Below are 17,011 nucleotides of genomic sequence, written 5' to 3'. Positions count from 1 at the left end.
CTGAAATATGCATCATTGATAAAAGGGTCAACAACAACAAAAAATAACATAAATAAAAAACAAGAATGAGAAACAATGCATAATGTTCAGTAGTACAGAACACATATCCTGTTGGATCCAAAGGCACAGTGAAAAGTCTCTCTTAGCACTGAAGGGGGTTCCTTGGTCACCCAATAGAGTAGTCCAAGCTTCTAGCATCTGTGGTTAACTTTGGTCCATTTTTCCTTTGTGGCCATATCTGGGAGGGGCATTATGACACTTTCCCCTTCCAAAGGAATCAAAGTGTTAGCATTCTCTTTGATTTTGAGGTAAATTTAGGGAATTGGAGATTGCCTTAGGAATTAAATATCTCAGGTTCTAGTCTGTGAGATTTAGATTTATTCATTTCAATGTGGTTATCTTAAAAACCTCAATAGGCTTCCAATATATTTGCTTTGGGTTTATTTGGTTGGCTAGAAATCCATCCAAAGATTATATTTATATGTAGCTTTGAAGTGTAGGAATTTCTGTTGCCTCACAGCAAGCTTTTGTACACTAATCACTCTCTAGTTCACAAAGCGATGGCTTTAAACTGAGATAAATTAAAACCTGGAATATGATTCTGTCCTTTAGCCTGAATCCCAGAGACTTCTTCAGTAGAAATCATTTCTCAAAAATTACCTAGAGATGTTTTTAAGAAACAATGCCTAATCCACTTTCTGAAATAAATTAATTAAATAAGAATTTCAGGGGCTGGTAACAAAGCATAATTATTCTTTAAAAAGCAATAAGCAGCCAAAGTTGAAATCACTGTGTTAACCAGAGGTATTGCAAGCGGTTTAAGAGTTTAGATTTATCTTTTACTTATCTCAGAGGATAAGTAATTTTTCCTTTGAGAATTCTTCTATATTTCCACCCCAGAATATCAGATCTTAAATGTGTATTACAGACTATTTTCCACAATGCAAACAATCAAATTATCAATCTTGTAGTCAATTTGGATAGCAGTGACAGGGAGAAATGTCATCTATTATTAAAACCATCCTTTTGTTGGTTCCTTGTGTCCTGAACTTGGGTCTATCTTGAAAATTTTTATTGACGGCCATTAGAATTAATCAACACACTGCTACATGCTGATATTTTTCTAACAAGTTCTTTAAGATATTGCTCTTATTTCAAATGTAGAATGTCATAATTTAACCAAATATTGATTTTTTTCTTTTCAGTTTTCTACCCAAGAACGGTAGCCTTTCAGGAATTCAACTCTACACATTAAGGTGTATCAACACCAGAATCCAGTCCTGGTACGAGATTTTTAAATAATCCTCTCAGTTGTAAATCAGAAAAATTATTAGTTTGGTGCAAAAGTAATTGCCATTAAAAGTAATGGGGAAAATGCAATTACCTTTGCACCAAACATAAATCTGGTTAACTTAGGTAGAAAAGGTTTTTAGTAGATGGATAATTGGTAGTTCACAAAATCTATGAGAATCCTGGGGAGTCGCTGTCAGACAGGCACAAAAGAAGGCGAGGCTCAAGAAGGATCTTGCCCCTGGAACAGCCTATGGAATGTGATATTGCTGGTGCCATGACCACTGATTATCTGTGAATTAGGCAACAAGTATTTGGGGGGTTTCAATTCTTGTTTCCCTTTCCAGTGGTCCCGGTTATGTCCTGCCTTTAACATTTTCTGATGTCATTGCCCTTCTTTTTCCTTAGGAAAAAAAAAAAGTGTCTGGGAAAGATCTGCTGTAAATAATTAATTGCAGTGATGGTTCTGGGTTACTCTACTTCAGCTGTACCAGTTAAAACATTGAAATACTTTTTCACCAGTTGAGTTAAATAATCACTGTCCAAGCACCCTAACTATCCTACCAGTGCCTAAGCTGCTCCAGATCCCATAACGCCCCACTGCTAAATACATGATGGTTCACTGGTCAGGGATCCTTAGGATCCTGTTCTGAAAAGCATTCCTTTGAAAGGATCAGAGCTTAGGCTTTACCAAGGGATAAATATTTTGAATAATACTCCTGCTCTCATTTGATTGAACTTTTGGCATTAGGGGCTTTATATTAGGTTCATAAATTATCCAGGATAACTCAGACTATAAGTGCTGGCCCAGGATTTGAAATCTAGCAGTCTCATTCCAGAGGCAAAGCCCTTAAAATTGTTTTGATTTATTTCAGACAAGTTTACCTCCAATTAAGTGATTTCCTTCATAATGTTCCCAAATGAAGAGGTGGGTGGTGTTGGGGAGAACAGAGAAAGGACTCAGGAAGGGTCCTAGTGACCCTAAATCAGTCCTATTGTGCACATGCACAGTGTCCAAGGCTGACCCTGCCACGACTGGGTATCCTCAGGACAAGCATACATTTGGCAGCTGTTTTAAAATTCTTACTTATTGAGTTCCAGGTTTCATATTTGAATATAAAAGAAACAAATCAATAGTAACAAAAATAACCATCAGCTATTGAATCATCTCAGTTTAAACTAGTGGAGTACCTGCAAATTAAGACATGAAAATAAAACAGAAATATACTGTTCCATTATAATGAAATCAATAAATGAAATAAATAGTTTTCTTTTTGCATCTTTAATTTCTAGGAGTTGGGTAGGGTAGGGAGGGGATCTCCTTGATTCAAATAAAGAATTAGCAGTGAAGAATAACAATCTCTCTGACAAGTAGAAAAAGTATCCCACTAACGGGATAATTTTCTTCACAGGAGAATAGGTGGGTCCGATAGTTGTTTTAGATTTACTGCCTCCCTTGGTCTGAAAAGAATAATAACAATAGAGTTAAAGCCCAATGCGTCATAGGAGAAACTTTAAAAATGGTATGTAGAAGCTTAAGGCAAAATATGTTTACTTCTTAATGTACTGAGCATAGGAGACATGGTGAATTTAAACTTCTAAGACAGAGGAATTATATCCAACCATATAGGCCTCCCTGAGACTTGGGGTGATGAAAGGCATGCATGGAATATAATAAAAGGAGGATGAATCAGGTTTTTCAAAGAAGGATTATGTAAAGCAATCCAAGGTTTTATAGAAATGCAGGCAACTGAGAGTGAAAATATGCTGAAAAGCATTTGGAAAAATTGAGAGGGATCACCAGAATGTATATTTTTATGCAGGTTAAACATATGCCACTCAAACTGGCACACACAGAAAATGTTTATTATATTTTTTAGTACATATCAACAAACTGGTCCACATATAGGCTCATGTAGAACTACAGAATTGCTGTTTTCTCTGAAAGTCCATTTTCTCTGAAAAAGAGGGCCCTGTATTTGGCAACAAATAGGAATACAATTGGATGGTTCCAGAAATGGAAAAATGTCTAATTTTTAAAGCTTACCAAAATCTATACATGAATGCTTAAATATCTCCAGAAAATAGATTTATAAGAAAATAAGAAAATATTTCAAATCCATTAATATAACATGAGAATCCTTGCAAAAATGTAGTGTTTGCTGATAACACCAGTATAAACCAGCCCATATTATAAATATGCTGATATCTAAAAACTTAGAGAAAAGTGATGATGTACTAGTCCATTTTCACTGATAAAGATATACCCCAGACTCAGCAATTTACAAAAGAAAGAGGTTTATTGGACTTATGGTTCCACATGGCTGGGGAGGCCTCATAATCATGGCAGAAGGCAAGGAGGAGCAAGTCACATCTTACATGGACGGCAGCAGGCAAAGAGAGAGTTTGTGCAGAGAAACTCTCGTTTTTGAAAGCGTCAGATCTTGTGAGACCCATTCACTATCATGAGAACAGCATGGGAAAGACCCGCCCCCATGATTCAGTCATCTCCTACTGGTTCCCTCCCACAACACAAGGGAATTATGGGAGCTAAAAAATGAGATTTGGGTGGGAACAAGAGCCAGACTATATCGAATGATAATAACTTAATAATCAATTTGTGATAACAGCAAAATTAAAGCCATGACCACAATTGCATATATGTGGTTATTTTATCCTGCACTAAAAGAAAGATAATCTACCTGAATTCTGAATACTGTGAATTAAAAATATATATATTTCACTATATTTCTAGCACTCTCCAAGAAAGATATAATGTCTGTCTCTTGTCATGAACTATCTGGCATTAGTAGAGGTAAATTTAGTTTTGTGGCAAAGTTATATTTCATCAATATTTCCCAGCACTTAGGCAAAACATGCTTGAATATCATGTCTTGCACTGATTTCACTCTTACAAAACAAATGATAATTTGGTTTATCAATATTGCCTTATTAGAGGACTGGCTCAAGATGATGGATGAAGCACACTAACTAGGAAAGTGGGTATTCTGAACAAGTGATGCAAACATTTCTAGTCATGGGAGGCTGTTCGTTTCTCCTAATAATATAAATAATATTATCACTTGCCTAATTCCAGTGTAAATAAACTTTGCAGCTCTGAAAGAAATAGTGCATAAAATAACCCAAAACATATGGAAAATAAATAAATAAGGCAAGAGTGGCTCTAACGAATACAAAGCTGGCACTGTAAAAGGAGCAACAGTCAAATCATCAAGAGTCTAGAGACAGACCAAAAATTGTATTTTAGAAGCTTGCATCTAAAACCAAAGGTTAAATAATAGATTTTAAAATACATAATATTTGGGAAATTAGTTATACATGATTTGTTGAAGGAGGGATTAATCCATGAATTATATGAAGAGAAGTTTCAGATGATTTAAATAACTACTTGAAAAAAAAGAAAACAAACTATAACACATTATAAAGAAAACCAAGAAGTCACAAAGAGGAAAGGGGAATGATAGCTCTAAACACTTTATTTTTTTATTTATTTATTTTTTTGAGATGGAGTCTCGCTCTGTCACCCAGGCTGGAGTGCAGTGGCCGGATCTCAGCTCACTGCAAGCTCCGCCTCCCGGGTTCACGCCATTCTCCTGCCTCAGCCTCCCGAGTAGCTGGGACTACAGGCACCTGCCACCTCGCCCGGCTAGTTTTTTCTTTTTTTTTGTATTTTTTAGTAGAGATGGGGTTTCACCGCATTAGCCAGGATGGTCTCGATCTCCTGACCTTGTGATCCACCCATCTTGGCCTCCCAAAGTGCTGGGATTACAGGCTTGAGCCACTGCGCCCAGCCAGCTCTCAATACTTTAAACGAGGGGGTGGTATTTGAAAATATTACAAAACAGACAATAGATGGACTGAAGAAATTATTTCCAATATATATAAAAGGAAAACTTTTAATACAACTGACATGATAAAATTAATATGAATTGATTAAAAAAGGACAAATAAATGAAAACAAATAGATAAGAGCTATAATAGGTCATAGTAGAATTGGAAATGAAAATATCAAATAATTAATGAGATATTCAACAATAATAAGAAAATGTAAATTAAAATGATATATAAACACAAATATAAAAGTCAATTCTTCTTATTCCTGGTAAATATCTATGCCATGGAAGACTTAACAATGAAGTAAGGAACACAGGCATACATAGTATTATAAATAACACATGTTTAAGGAACCACCAGCAAAAGCAGCTGATTCTAAGTTAGGCATGTATATTGCAGTAAAAGGAGGTAACATTTTAAGTGAGAATGATTTAAGGGCAATTCTATAGTCCTAAATAACAATGATAAGGTGTTTGGGGAAAAGTTAATTGCTATAACTGCATAGATTGTTATATGAAACTATAGACAAACACCCACAAAGATCTGAAGAAGATTGTTGTATCTCATATGTCAAAATGGTCCTAAGGAAGGAATGAGATTGAGGAAAATACATTAAAGGGCTATATTCAAAGCTCCACAAATATCTCCTCTTCTATACATAGTCATTCATTAGATAGTGGTATCTTTATCTGTTGTATTAGTCATTTCTCATTCTGCTCATAAAGACATACCTGAGCCTGAGTAATTTATAAAAGAATGAGGCTTAATTGACTCACAGTTCTTCAGGGCTGGGGAGGCCCCAGGAAACTTACAATTATGGCAGAAGGGGAAGTAAACATGTCCTTCTTCACATGGTGGCAGTAAGGAGAGGTGCTGAGCAAAGGAGGTGCAAAGTCCCTTATAAAACCATCAGATCCTGTGAGAACTCACTCACTATAATGAGGACAGTATGAAGGTAACCACCCCCATGATTCAATTATCTCTCACCAGGTCCCTCCCATGACACGTGGGGATTAGGGGAACTATGATTCAAGATGAGATTTGGGTGGGGATACCAAATCATATCTTCTGTGTTGCATTAACCTCTATGAACTTCTAAAACGCATGGGAAATACTGTGTTTTTATGCCTATGATACCATCCCCTCTACTGCTTTTAGAGAGAATGATCATTAGCCTTTCTAATATTCTCAGAAGAGTTAACACAAAGTACCACTGTTTTAAAGATAGCAATACTTTTAATATTTTTATACTTCTATTATACTCAGAAATAACTTTATAAAACCTTTATTATAGCATTTTCACATTACTTGGCACATATTAGAAAATGAATACATGTTTCTTAAATGAACATTTCAATATATTATATTACATATGGCATATTCCTCAAATATTGTTCCCTTTCCTCTTCTCCAGAACTTGTGTTCTAAAATCCAGAGTAGCAGCAAGACTATTATTTTCACTACTGGCAAAAAATATATACTGTGCCAATATCACAAGCATACAGGCAGCTATGTATCTGCGTAACATTTCAATTCATCTATGATTACTTGTTTTTTCAACTTTAAAATATATAATGCAAAAGTTGTACTAATGAAAGTAGAGAGCAGAATGGTGCTCACCTAAGATTACTTATTATCATGTTAAAAGGACTCTATAGTCATATTTGCCTAGTTCAAAGCATATATTTAATTTTATGTTTTTGTATTTTGAGTAAAAAAACATTAAGCAAAGTGCTTTTGAGCTGTCAATCTATGCTTAGCAGGCAAAGTGGGGACACAATGTTAAAACAATATCATTTTACTTTAATTCAATTACTTAATTTGGTGCTTTAGTGACTTTACTTAATGGAAATAATGTCTCACCTTGCTTTGCTTTATTTTGATAGTAATAAAAATAACAGAGACTTTTCTTTGTCCAGAGTGAAAAATAGTGTAAAATACCCATTTTCTTTTAAAAACCAGCATAAAAAGAGCCATAAAATTTAAAAATTTATAAAACTTAACCAAACAGATGAGTTTAATTATCTTAAACTTAAAACGATTTGTTAAAAAATAAGAATTCGTGTTTTCTTTTTATGTATGGATAATTGCCCTCTAACTAGAAAAATAAAACACAGGTATTTTGCAATCTTAACTATTCTGAAAACAAAACACACATCTATGAAGAAGGTAGATGTTTATCATCAAGGCATTGACTGTACAGTTAAAAGCAGATAAAAGAACAGTAATAATTGTGCTAACCTTTCTCACCCCTTATTCTTTTATGTGGGGGCAGGGTTGCGTGTGGTATATTTGAGGAAGGCAGAGAGAGAGAATAAGGGTAGAATGCAAATCATGACAAACAAGATAAAAATAGAAAAGTGTCAGGATAAGATGGTTTATGTTTGGGATTCAAATTTCTGAATTTAAATTGTGGATAGACCTGAATATATGTCAAGTTGAACTATCCTGCCTCTTTTTATTCCCGAGTCCCCTCATCTATACATGTATTATGATAAGAACTGAAGCCAATTACTTGATATTTAGCAATGTTTTGTATTGTCAGGAATCTTATTTTATTTCACTAAGCAGTTTGTAATGCTTTAAGGTAATTCTGATTTTAAATAGTCCGTAGTATAGCGTGCTCATAAAATATTCAATGTGGATGATTGTTACGCCCTATCAACAAATGGTAAAATATAGCCTGTGATCATGTCCATAAAAACAAGAATGTACCTTATAAATTATTGTTACTATTATTTTATTTTTAAACTAGAAGTTGATTGGACTCTCTTCTCCATTCAGACTGGTCATTTATGCAAGTAAGTGTATTACATATTGTGCTCCCGGGATACTGGCCTTTGGATAGTGTTTTTTTTATTCACTGTTTTCTAAATAGCCAATGTGCAATTCAGTCTTTTCACTAATATTCACATTTGTTTTCTCCAATTTTGATTATCTGTCTCTCTTCCACTAATGTATTCAAATCTGCTCTGTTTTGAAGCCTAGAAGAAGTCTCATTTCATAAACATTCTCTGACTGTGCCTGTTCAGGGTGGTTTTCTCTCTCTCTTCTCAGGCATAGTTCTTAAGATTTTAACCACTCATCTTGGCATTTAAGTTTCACTAGTCTATTGCACATCCTATACTGGTCCCTTAGTACTTTTATATTTCTGTCATTTGGTTGTCACTGACTTTTTTTGCGCAAGCCAGACTATTATTCTGTCCAAACCACAATTTCTTTGGGGAAATCAACCATGGTTTATAGTTGTTTTGCAATTTCCAAAGCCTACTCCTGATTACGGAGTAGGTGCTTTATTAAAAAAAGTATACTCATGTTGAATAAAATATAATGACTAATAATAATTTAGGGCATATGTCTACTTTCAAATCTTGATCTTTATTTCTCTAGTAAGGAATTAAGATGACTTGGTCACATCTTATCTAATTGGCAGCACAGATGGACTGTTTCTGGAGGAAGAATATTACCAAAAGAGCAAAAAACATTACCTAGTCACAGTATGACCTATGTTTGAGTCCAGTCAGAGCAAATTATTTCTCTCGCTTTCTCCTAAATAGGGAACTGCTGTCTCCCTGCTTACTGGAACATCCACTTGGTAATATTCTACTCTCTGTAGAGCTAACATGCCTAAAAATAATCTCTTGATCCCAGTCACAAATTACTCCACTTTCAATCTTTTAGATTCCAGTAAATGACATGATCATATTTATAATTCCTCGGTCCTAAGCCTTAGGAGTCATCACACAGTCCTAACATCAAAAACCTCTAAATAAATCTTCAAAATGTTAAGTAGAACCACTTGAAATTCTCTTTTTATAAATAAAAAATAGTTAAATGCTAGCCATGTCATGGTTTACCCTGATGCATCTAGAATCAGACTTCCCATCACCTTCAATATTCCCAAGATAGTCCCAGACATCATCATCTCTTAGAAAAAAGTATTAACTGCTTTATTGGGATATAATTCATGTACAACACTGTTTACCCATTTGGAAGTAAACAATTGTTTTTCATTATATTCACAGAGTTGGGCAATCATCACTGGAATCTAATTTGGAATGTTTTTGTCACCCCCAAAAGAAACACATACAATTTACTGGTCACTCTTCATTCCTCTCCACCCTCTTCCTCATGCCTAGCAACCACTAATCTACTTTCTGCTACAGATTTTCCTATTCTGTGCACTTCATATCAATGAAATCATACAATATGTGATCTTTTGTTTCTAGCTTCTTTCACTTAGCAAAAAGTTTTCAAGGTTCATCTAGGTTATTTCATGTATAGAACTTCATTCCTTTTTATTGCTGAATATTCAAGAATATGCATATACCATTTTAATTTATCCCTTCATTGGTTAATGAACTTTTTAGTTGTTTCTGCCTTTTGGCTATTATGAGTAATGCTCGTACAAACTTTAATTCATGTACAAGATTTTGCATGTACATATATTTTCATTTGTCTTGGATATAGACCTAGGGGTAGAAATGCTCAGTAATATAGTAAATATATGTTGAACTTATTGGGAAACTGCCACGTTGTTTTCAAAGTGGCTGTACCACTTCACATTTCCATAAGCTATGTATGAGAGCACCATTTTTTTCACATCTTTGACAACACTTATTATTGTCTATATTTTATATTTTTTTCACCATAGCAGGTATGAAATCTTATCTCACTGCTGTTCTGATTTTCATCTTCCTAATAACTAGTGATAGTGAGTACCTTTTTCTGTGCTTATCAGCCATTCTTCTTTGGAGAAAGGCCTATTCCAGTCCTTCATTAATTTTTAATTACACGGTTGTGTTTCTTTTTACATGCTGGGTATAAAGTCTTTGTCAAAGAAATTATCTGCAATTTTCTTACATTCTGTGGATTCACATCACTTTCTTGACAGTGCCATTTGCAGCACAAAAGTTTTTTATTTTTATGGAGGCCAAATTATTTTATTTCGTTTCATTTTTTGGTTGGACTTTTCTGTCTGTAAAAGGTTTGCTTCACCCAAGGTCACGAAGATTTACTTCTAAATTTTCTTCTAAGAGTTGTACAGTTTTAGTTCTTACAATTAAGTCTATAATCTCTATGACCCATTTAGAGTTAATTTTTGTGCAAAGTGTGGATCCAAAGCTGGATCCTTCAAAATGGGATCCAACTATCCAATTATCTCAGCATCGTTTGTTGAAAAGATTATTCTTTCCCCCATTGAATTATCTCAGCAACATGTCAAAAAAAATCAACTAGCCATAAAAATAAAGTTTTACTTCTGGACATTCAATTACATTCCATTGTTACATATGTCTACCCTTTTTTTCCCAATACCATACAGCTTTGTAGTAAGTTTTGAAATTGGGAAGTGTAGGTCTGTCTGCTTTGTTTTCTTTCAAGATTATTCTGGCAACTTTGAAACTCTTGTGTTTCCATACGAATTTTAGGATTAGCCTGTGGCTTTCTGAAAATAATCAAGCTGGGGTTTTTATAGGGACTGCATTGAATCTGTGGGTCAATTTGGGATCTGCCATCATTATCTTTTACATGGACTTTTTAATGCCCTCCCAAATGATCTCACTTCAGTCCTTGTCTCCCAAATCTCTTTTGCACATACAGCCCAAGTGATTATTTGAAAACTTAAGTCAGATCATCTCATCATCTCACTCCTCTGCTTACAAATCTCCAATGCCTTTCTGTTTCATTCAGAATTAAATCTAAAGTCCTTACCAAGGTTCTATGGTCTCACATTTACTTTTCCCCTGCTATTACTCTGATTCCATATTTTACAATGTCCCCTTTCACTCACTCATTTCAACTACACATAACTTATCATCAATCATCCCATGCATGATCCACTTCAGATAATGTTATACTCTCTTTGTTCACTCTACCTATATTGCTCTATCTATAGACCTTTCACTTCCTTCAGGTCTCAGGTATAATGTCATATTATTGGACCCATGATCTTATACCTAGAGGCATACCCATTTGATAGTCCTTAGTAAGTGGAAAAAATCATACATTTACTTAATACCTACCATGTGTCTGATACAATGTTAGGTACTCTAAAAGTGTTTGTTAATCTTTCAGAGATAAATAATTAAGGCTTTATGCAGTTTAATTTTTCTGTCATTCCTACATGGAGGAAATATAGAGTAAACATTCAAACTGAGATCTGCCTTGATCCCCTAATTTAAAAGACCATTTCTCCATCAACTTTAATTTCTGATCTTTCTCTTCAGAGCACTTACCACTGCCTAATGTATCATATATACCATATAATATTATATATATTTTCTAAGTATAATCTTCTCCCAATATAATGTAAGTTTCATGAAAACAAGAATTTGGTTATGTTCAGTATTTTATTCTCAGTTCTTAGAAGAGTGCCTGTCACATATGAAATATTCAATAAATGTCTGTTGAAAGATTAAGCATATATCTTAAAATATCTAATGGCTACAGATAAAATGGCCAAATTTAGCCAAATTATCCATTAGATAATGGTACATGCAAATAACACATAATTAAAACTTTTCTTGTCCTTTTATGTTCAATATTTCATATTATTCAATCAGTATGTATACTATAAAGGACATGCCAAATGATTTTGGAGGCAGACTAACATAACTCATTCTTAATTGAATGACCCTTTTTAAAATCTTATTTTCAACAAGTCAAAAATACTAATGTCTTGTAATCATTACCAGTCCTGGCAAGCAATAAAATTTAGATAGCCATGATCTAAAATCAGATAATCACTGACATCTTATAAATAGCATTTTAAACTAAAAAGCCAAAAAGGATTTAACTTGTTCACAATTCTATTTTTAACTCTGAGTGATGTGGAACGTGCCGCTGGACAAGTCATTTATCTTTTCTAACCTTAGGTTGTGTTTCCTTAAAACAAAGCTAATACAACTTGGTGCTATGTATAGTTTCTTGTGCATTTGGCAGTGTTGGGAAAGGTGACATAATTCTAAACACAGGTTCATTTTTTACTTGAGAATTGCCACTCCAATGAAAATAACTCCTGTGGGGGAAAGCTTTCAATGCTAGTAGAAAGAAACACATTAATAGTGTAAGAATGAAAACTAACAGATATGTAAATGCATGGGCAGCAGTATGTTAAAGTGGACATGATTGGAAAGCAGACAGACCTCAGTTTTAACATTGACTCTATATTTCCTCCATGTAGGAATGATAGAAAAATTAAACTGCATAAATCCTTAGTTCTTTATCTGTAAAATAATATCAAACATTTTTAGAGCACCTAATACTGTGTCAGACACATGGTAGGTATTGAACAAATGTATGTTTTTTCCCCTTACTAAGGACTATCAAATGGGCATGGCAACAGGTATAAGATCATGGGTCTAACGAAAAGATACGCTGAAACTATGTTACAATATGAAGCATGTGTTATAAATTCTGAAATTAGTAGCATTTCCATTGTTATTTTTTAAATTAACTGATATTCTCCATAATATAATTACATCAAGGAAATGAAGACTTTATTACAAAATGGAATATTTTGAAAGATGAAAAAAGCACAAGGTCTTTGAAGGTCTCAAATAAATTTAGAACCAAGACAGCTATTCAGTATCTTTTTGCCCTTTACATATTCTTTATAGATTATTTTTAAATCCCAAAGACATATGTGGTCCTCAATCCAAACCCTGACAATCAAAAATGACAAACTGAGGAGTATGTTTCCATCCTTTTGTCCATGGTCATATAAACATTTACATATAACTTTTAATTTTTTGTTTACAACTACTTTATATATGTATGGAAACACTTGGAAAAAAACCTTCGTATCAACAGAGGTGAATCTAACAATGATAACTATATTTTAGTATCCAAACCAAGAAAGACTGCTAATAAAATTTGTGTTTGAAAGGAAATTCTAAACTGGGACTTTCCCAGGGAATCCAGTATATGTAGTCACAATAGACCAAACTCATTGCTGGTAGTTTGATAGCTTTCCAGAATGCAATTATTCCATTATTTAGTCAATACTTTCTTAACTGATGTTCACTGAGGTTGTTTCTAGATCTAGGCCACTTCAAAAGGCAAACAAAAGAAGTTATGAAATAAATACTCATTTTTTGGTAATTATTTTCCTACAGAATAGAACTCTAAAATTACATTGCTGAATCAGAGGGGTTATGCTTTACAATAAAAAAATAATATTGTCAGAGCTTATTCTAGAAAGAATGTAACACTTTATACCCCCTCTAATGACATGTAAGAGTGATCATTTGTCCACAAGGAAAATCCTATAATTATATGGATTGATTTGATCCTTTCTTCTAATCAAATTATGTTTTTGGTAGTAATATTATGTTTCTTGCTGATATTTTAAATTGGTAATTATTTTTTCTAAATTGCTGGTATTCATTGTTTCATATGAATGCAAAATCATCTTACCTATTTTGTATCTAACCAGTTAGCTGGAAGTCCATAGGAAGTGCCAAAATGCTGAACAGAGCTGTATTAAATTCCACGAACATTTTGGAAAAGGTGACATTTTGTTAATCAAAGGATAAATTATATGTCTATATTTATTTGTTTTATATTATTTAATACAATTTTTATAGTTGTTTTAATATAGACTGACTGTGGTTGAGCCACTCTTCTACTTATTTTTTAAAATGTTATATTATCATGATAAGAACACTTAACATGAGATATACCCTCAACACAAATTTTTAAGTATACAATACAATATTGATGACTATAGGTAGAATGTTGTACAGCAGATCTATAGAACTTATTCATCTTGTATAACTGAAACTTTATGCCCATGGATTAGTAGGTTCCCATTTCCCATGCCTCAACCCCTTGTAACCACCATTCCACTTTTGAATTCTATAAATTTGACCATTTTAGATACCTCGTATGAGTGGTCAGGTTTGGGTATTCTGTGACAGGCTTATTTCATGTAGCATAATGTTCTAAGGCTCATCTATCCTATTACACATTGCAGAATTTCCTTTTTAAGGCTGAATAGCATTCCATTTTATGTACATATTTTAATTTATTTATCTATAAATAATTTCCCAGATATTAGCTATTATGCATAATGCTCCAATTAACATGGTACTGCTAATATCTCTTTGAGATCCCAATTTAAATTCCTGTAGAAAATATCTAGAAGTGGGACGCTAGATCAAATGGTCTACTGTTAATTGTTTAAGGGATGTCCATACTGTTTTCCATAGTGGCTACACCAATTTGTGCTCCCAACAACAGGGTGCAAAAAGTCCAGTTTCTCCATATCCTTGTCAACACTTTTCTTTTGTGTTTTTTAAATATAAGCAATGCTAATAGGTATGAGGTAATATTTCATTGTGGTTTTGATTTGCATTTTCCTGATGATTAGTGACATTGGACATTTTAAAAATACACGTGTTGGCCATTTGTATGTCTTTTTTAGAGAAATGTATATTCAAGTCTTTATCCTATTTTTAAATTGGGCTATTATTTTTAGCTATTGAATTGGAATATTGTCTTATATATTTTGGAGATTAACCCTTTATCAGATGCACAGTTTCCAATATTTTCTCCCATTCTATAGGTTGCCTTTGCACTGGTGATTGGTTCCTTTGCTGTGCAAATGTTTTCTAGTTTGATGTAGTCCCACTGGTTTATTTTTGTTTTTGTTGCCTGTGCTTTTGGTGTCACATCCATGAAGTCATTGCCAAGACAAATGTGAAAATATTTTTCTGTATGTATTCTTCTAAGAGTTTTACATTACAATTCTTACATTTATGTCTTTAGTCCATTTTTAGTTGATTATTAAGTACAGTGAAAGATAAGGGTCCAATTTTATTCTTGAATGTGGATATCCAATTTTTCAATGCTATTTTTGTAGAGATTAAATTAGTAAAACAACTCCATCTACAACAGCACTAAAAAAAATAAAATAAAATACTTAGAATAAACATAGCTAAGAAGGTAAAAGACTTGTTTACTGAAAACTACAAAACACCAAATAAAGAAATTAAAGAACACAAACAAATGCAAAGACATCTCATGTTCACAGATTGGAAGATAATATTATAAAAATGTCCCTATTACCCAATGAGACCTATAGAGTCAATAAAATTTCTATTAAAATCCTAAAGGTTTTTTTTTCAGAAATAGACAAAACAATTTTATATTTCATATGGAACCATAAAAGATTACAAATAACCAAATCAATCTGGAGAAAGAAGGATGAAGTTGGAAACATCATACCACCTGCTTTCAAAATACCTTATAAAGCTACAGTAATCAAAACAGTATGGTATTGCATAAAGGCAATCATATAGACTAATAGAACACAATATAAAATACAGAAATAAATCCATGCATATATGATCAACTGATATTCAACAAAGGTGCCATGAACACTCTCATTTTCAACTATTATCATTTCCATTTCTAACTGAATATACTATTTCTACATACATTTCTAACTGTAATTAGATATACATTTCCAACTGTAATACTATTTAGCTAGAGAAGCTATTACATTTTGCATTTCTATCTTGACATTTGACATTTTAATATTAAAATATTAGTACAAGTTATTAAATTATATTAATCATTTAGCTAGTAATAAATATTCTTGTTTGTGTATGTAATTATAATAAGCAAATACAGATATTTGGTTCCTTTTTCTAAGTTTATCCTTACTAGTTTATATTATTGTCTTGCATTATCTAAAATCTCCCAAGTGGTACCAGTGGATGAGGTCAGACATTTTTGTCCTAATCTAGATTTTACCACTTAGTAGATGTTTCTAATTTGTTTCTGGTAAATCATTTGGTCACATTTAAGTACTTTTGTGTATTTTCCTTTTACTCAGAATTTTTCTGAGGATTTGCTACTAAGCTCTAGATAATGTATTACACCTGTGTTTCTATAATTCTACTTCACCTCCCTTATTTTGTTTTTTAGAAAATTATTTCATTCTTTATATATAAAACAGATTCAATCAATGTAATTTTACAAATATTATAAATGTGCTTCTTTAAAAAAACTTTGTTGGTATTCTGATAGTGCAATAATGTTTCATTATTAATTTAATTTGCACTTTTATGACCATTATATTATTTACTAATGTTTCTCTTTTATTTTTTCATCAAAAATGAATGCAATTCTCTCGTCATCAAGATCTATTTCTCATGGATATTTTTATGTAAATTAAACATACAAATATCAACACTTAGTATTGCATATGAGCCAGAATAGTTGGGTTACAAGATGTGCTCTAATAGTGGTTAGACATGTGTCCTCAAGTAAATTATTTCTTCTTTCTAAGGTTCTGATTTTTAATCTATAAAATAAGAAGCTTGAGTAAGAGCATGGGATTTGGACAGAATTGGGTCTGAATTCTGGCTCCGACACTTACAAATTTCTATGTATTTGTGCAAGTTACTTATGCTTTATAAGCTTTTGTTGCCTTACCTATAAAATGGGTTTAATAAACTTAACTAAAATTTTCATTAAGATGAAATGAAATGATGCAGAAAAACACTTTAATATAGTAAATAATCGCTGCTTTAGCGATTAAATTAAGGTAAAGATTTCTATGAAAGTACCCAAATATAGAACTCTATGAATACATATGTCCAAATGTGTTCCAAGCATGTTACTATGTGGTTTCACATCTGTCAGGATATTTTTAGAAGATAATTATCTTTAGGCCAGTTTTTACTGTTCAAAAAGTTAGTATGTGTCATGGGCTGAATGATTATGTCCCTCAAAAATTCATAGGTTGAAATCCTAACCTCCAATGTGACGGTATTAGTAGGTTTCTTTTGGCAAGTAATTAGGTGCTGAAGGTCGAGCTCTCACAAATTAGTACCCTTATAAGAGCTTGCTCTCT

General features: G+C 32.9%; 1 protein-coding gene across 3 annotated transcripts in view; it reads right to left on the bottom strand.

The window, feature by feature from the left end:
- Positions 1 to 17,011, bottom strand: part of CNBD1 (cyclic nucleotide binding domain containing 1) — a 533,550-nt gene that overhangs the window by 20,476 nt on the left and 496,063 nt on the right. Inside the window, exon 11 of one of the 3 annotated variants that reach the window (XM_017962161.3) lies at positions 2,581 to 2,751. The exons of the other annotated variants lie outside the window; for them this stretch is intronic. Coding sequence (XP_017817650.1) covers positions 2,735 to 2,751 — 17 coding nt within the window. The 3' untranslated portion in view covers positions 2,581 to 2,734. Of the gene's footprint in view, positions 1 to 2,580; positions 2,752 to 17,011 lie in introns of those variants that run through there. 3 annotated transcript variants of the gene reach the window in all.

The sequence above is a fragment of the Papio anubis genome, chromosome 8 (assembly GCF_008728515.1).
Source record: "Papio anubis isolate 15944 chromosome 8, Panubis1.0, whole genome shotgun sequence".
NCBI classification, from domain to species: Eukaryota; Metazoa; Chordata; class Mammalia; order Primates; family Cercopithecidae; genus Papio; species Papio anubis.
Note: the sequence above shows the minus strand (reverse complement) of the source record. Positions and strands in the feature narration are given on the sequence as shown.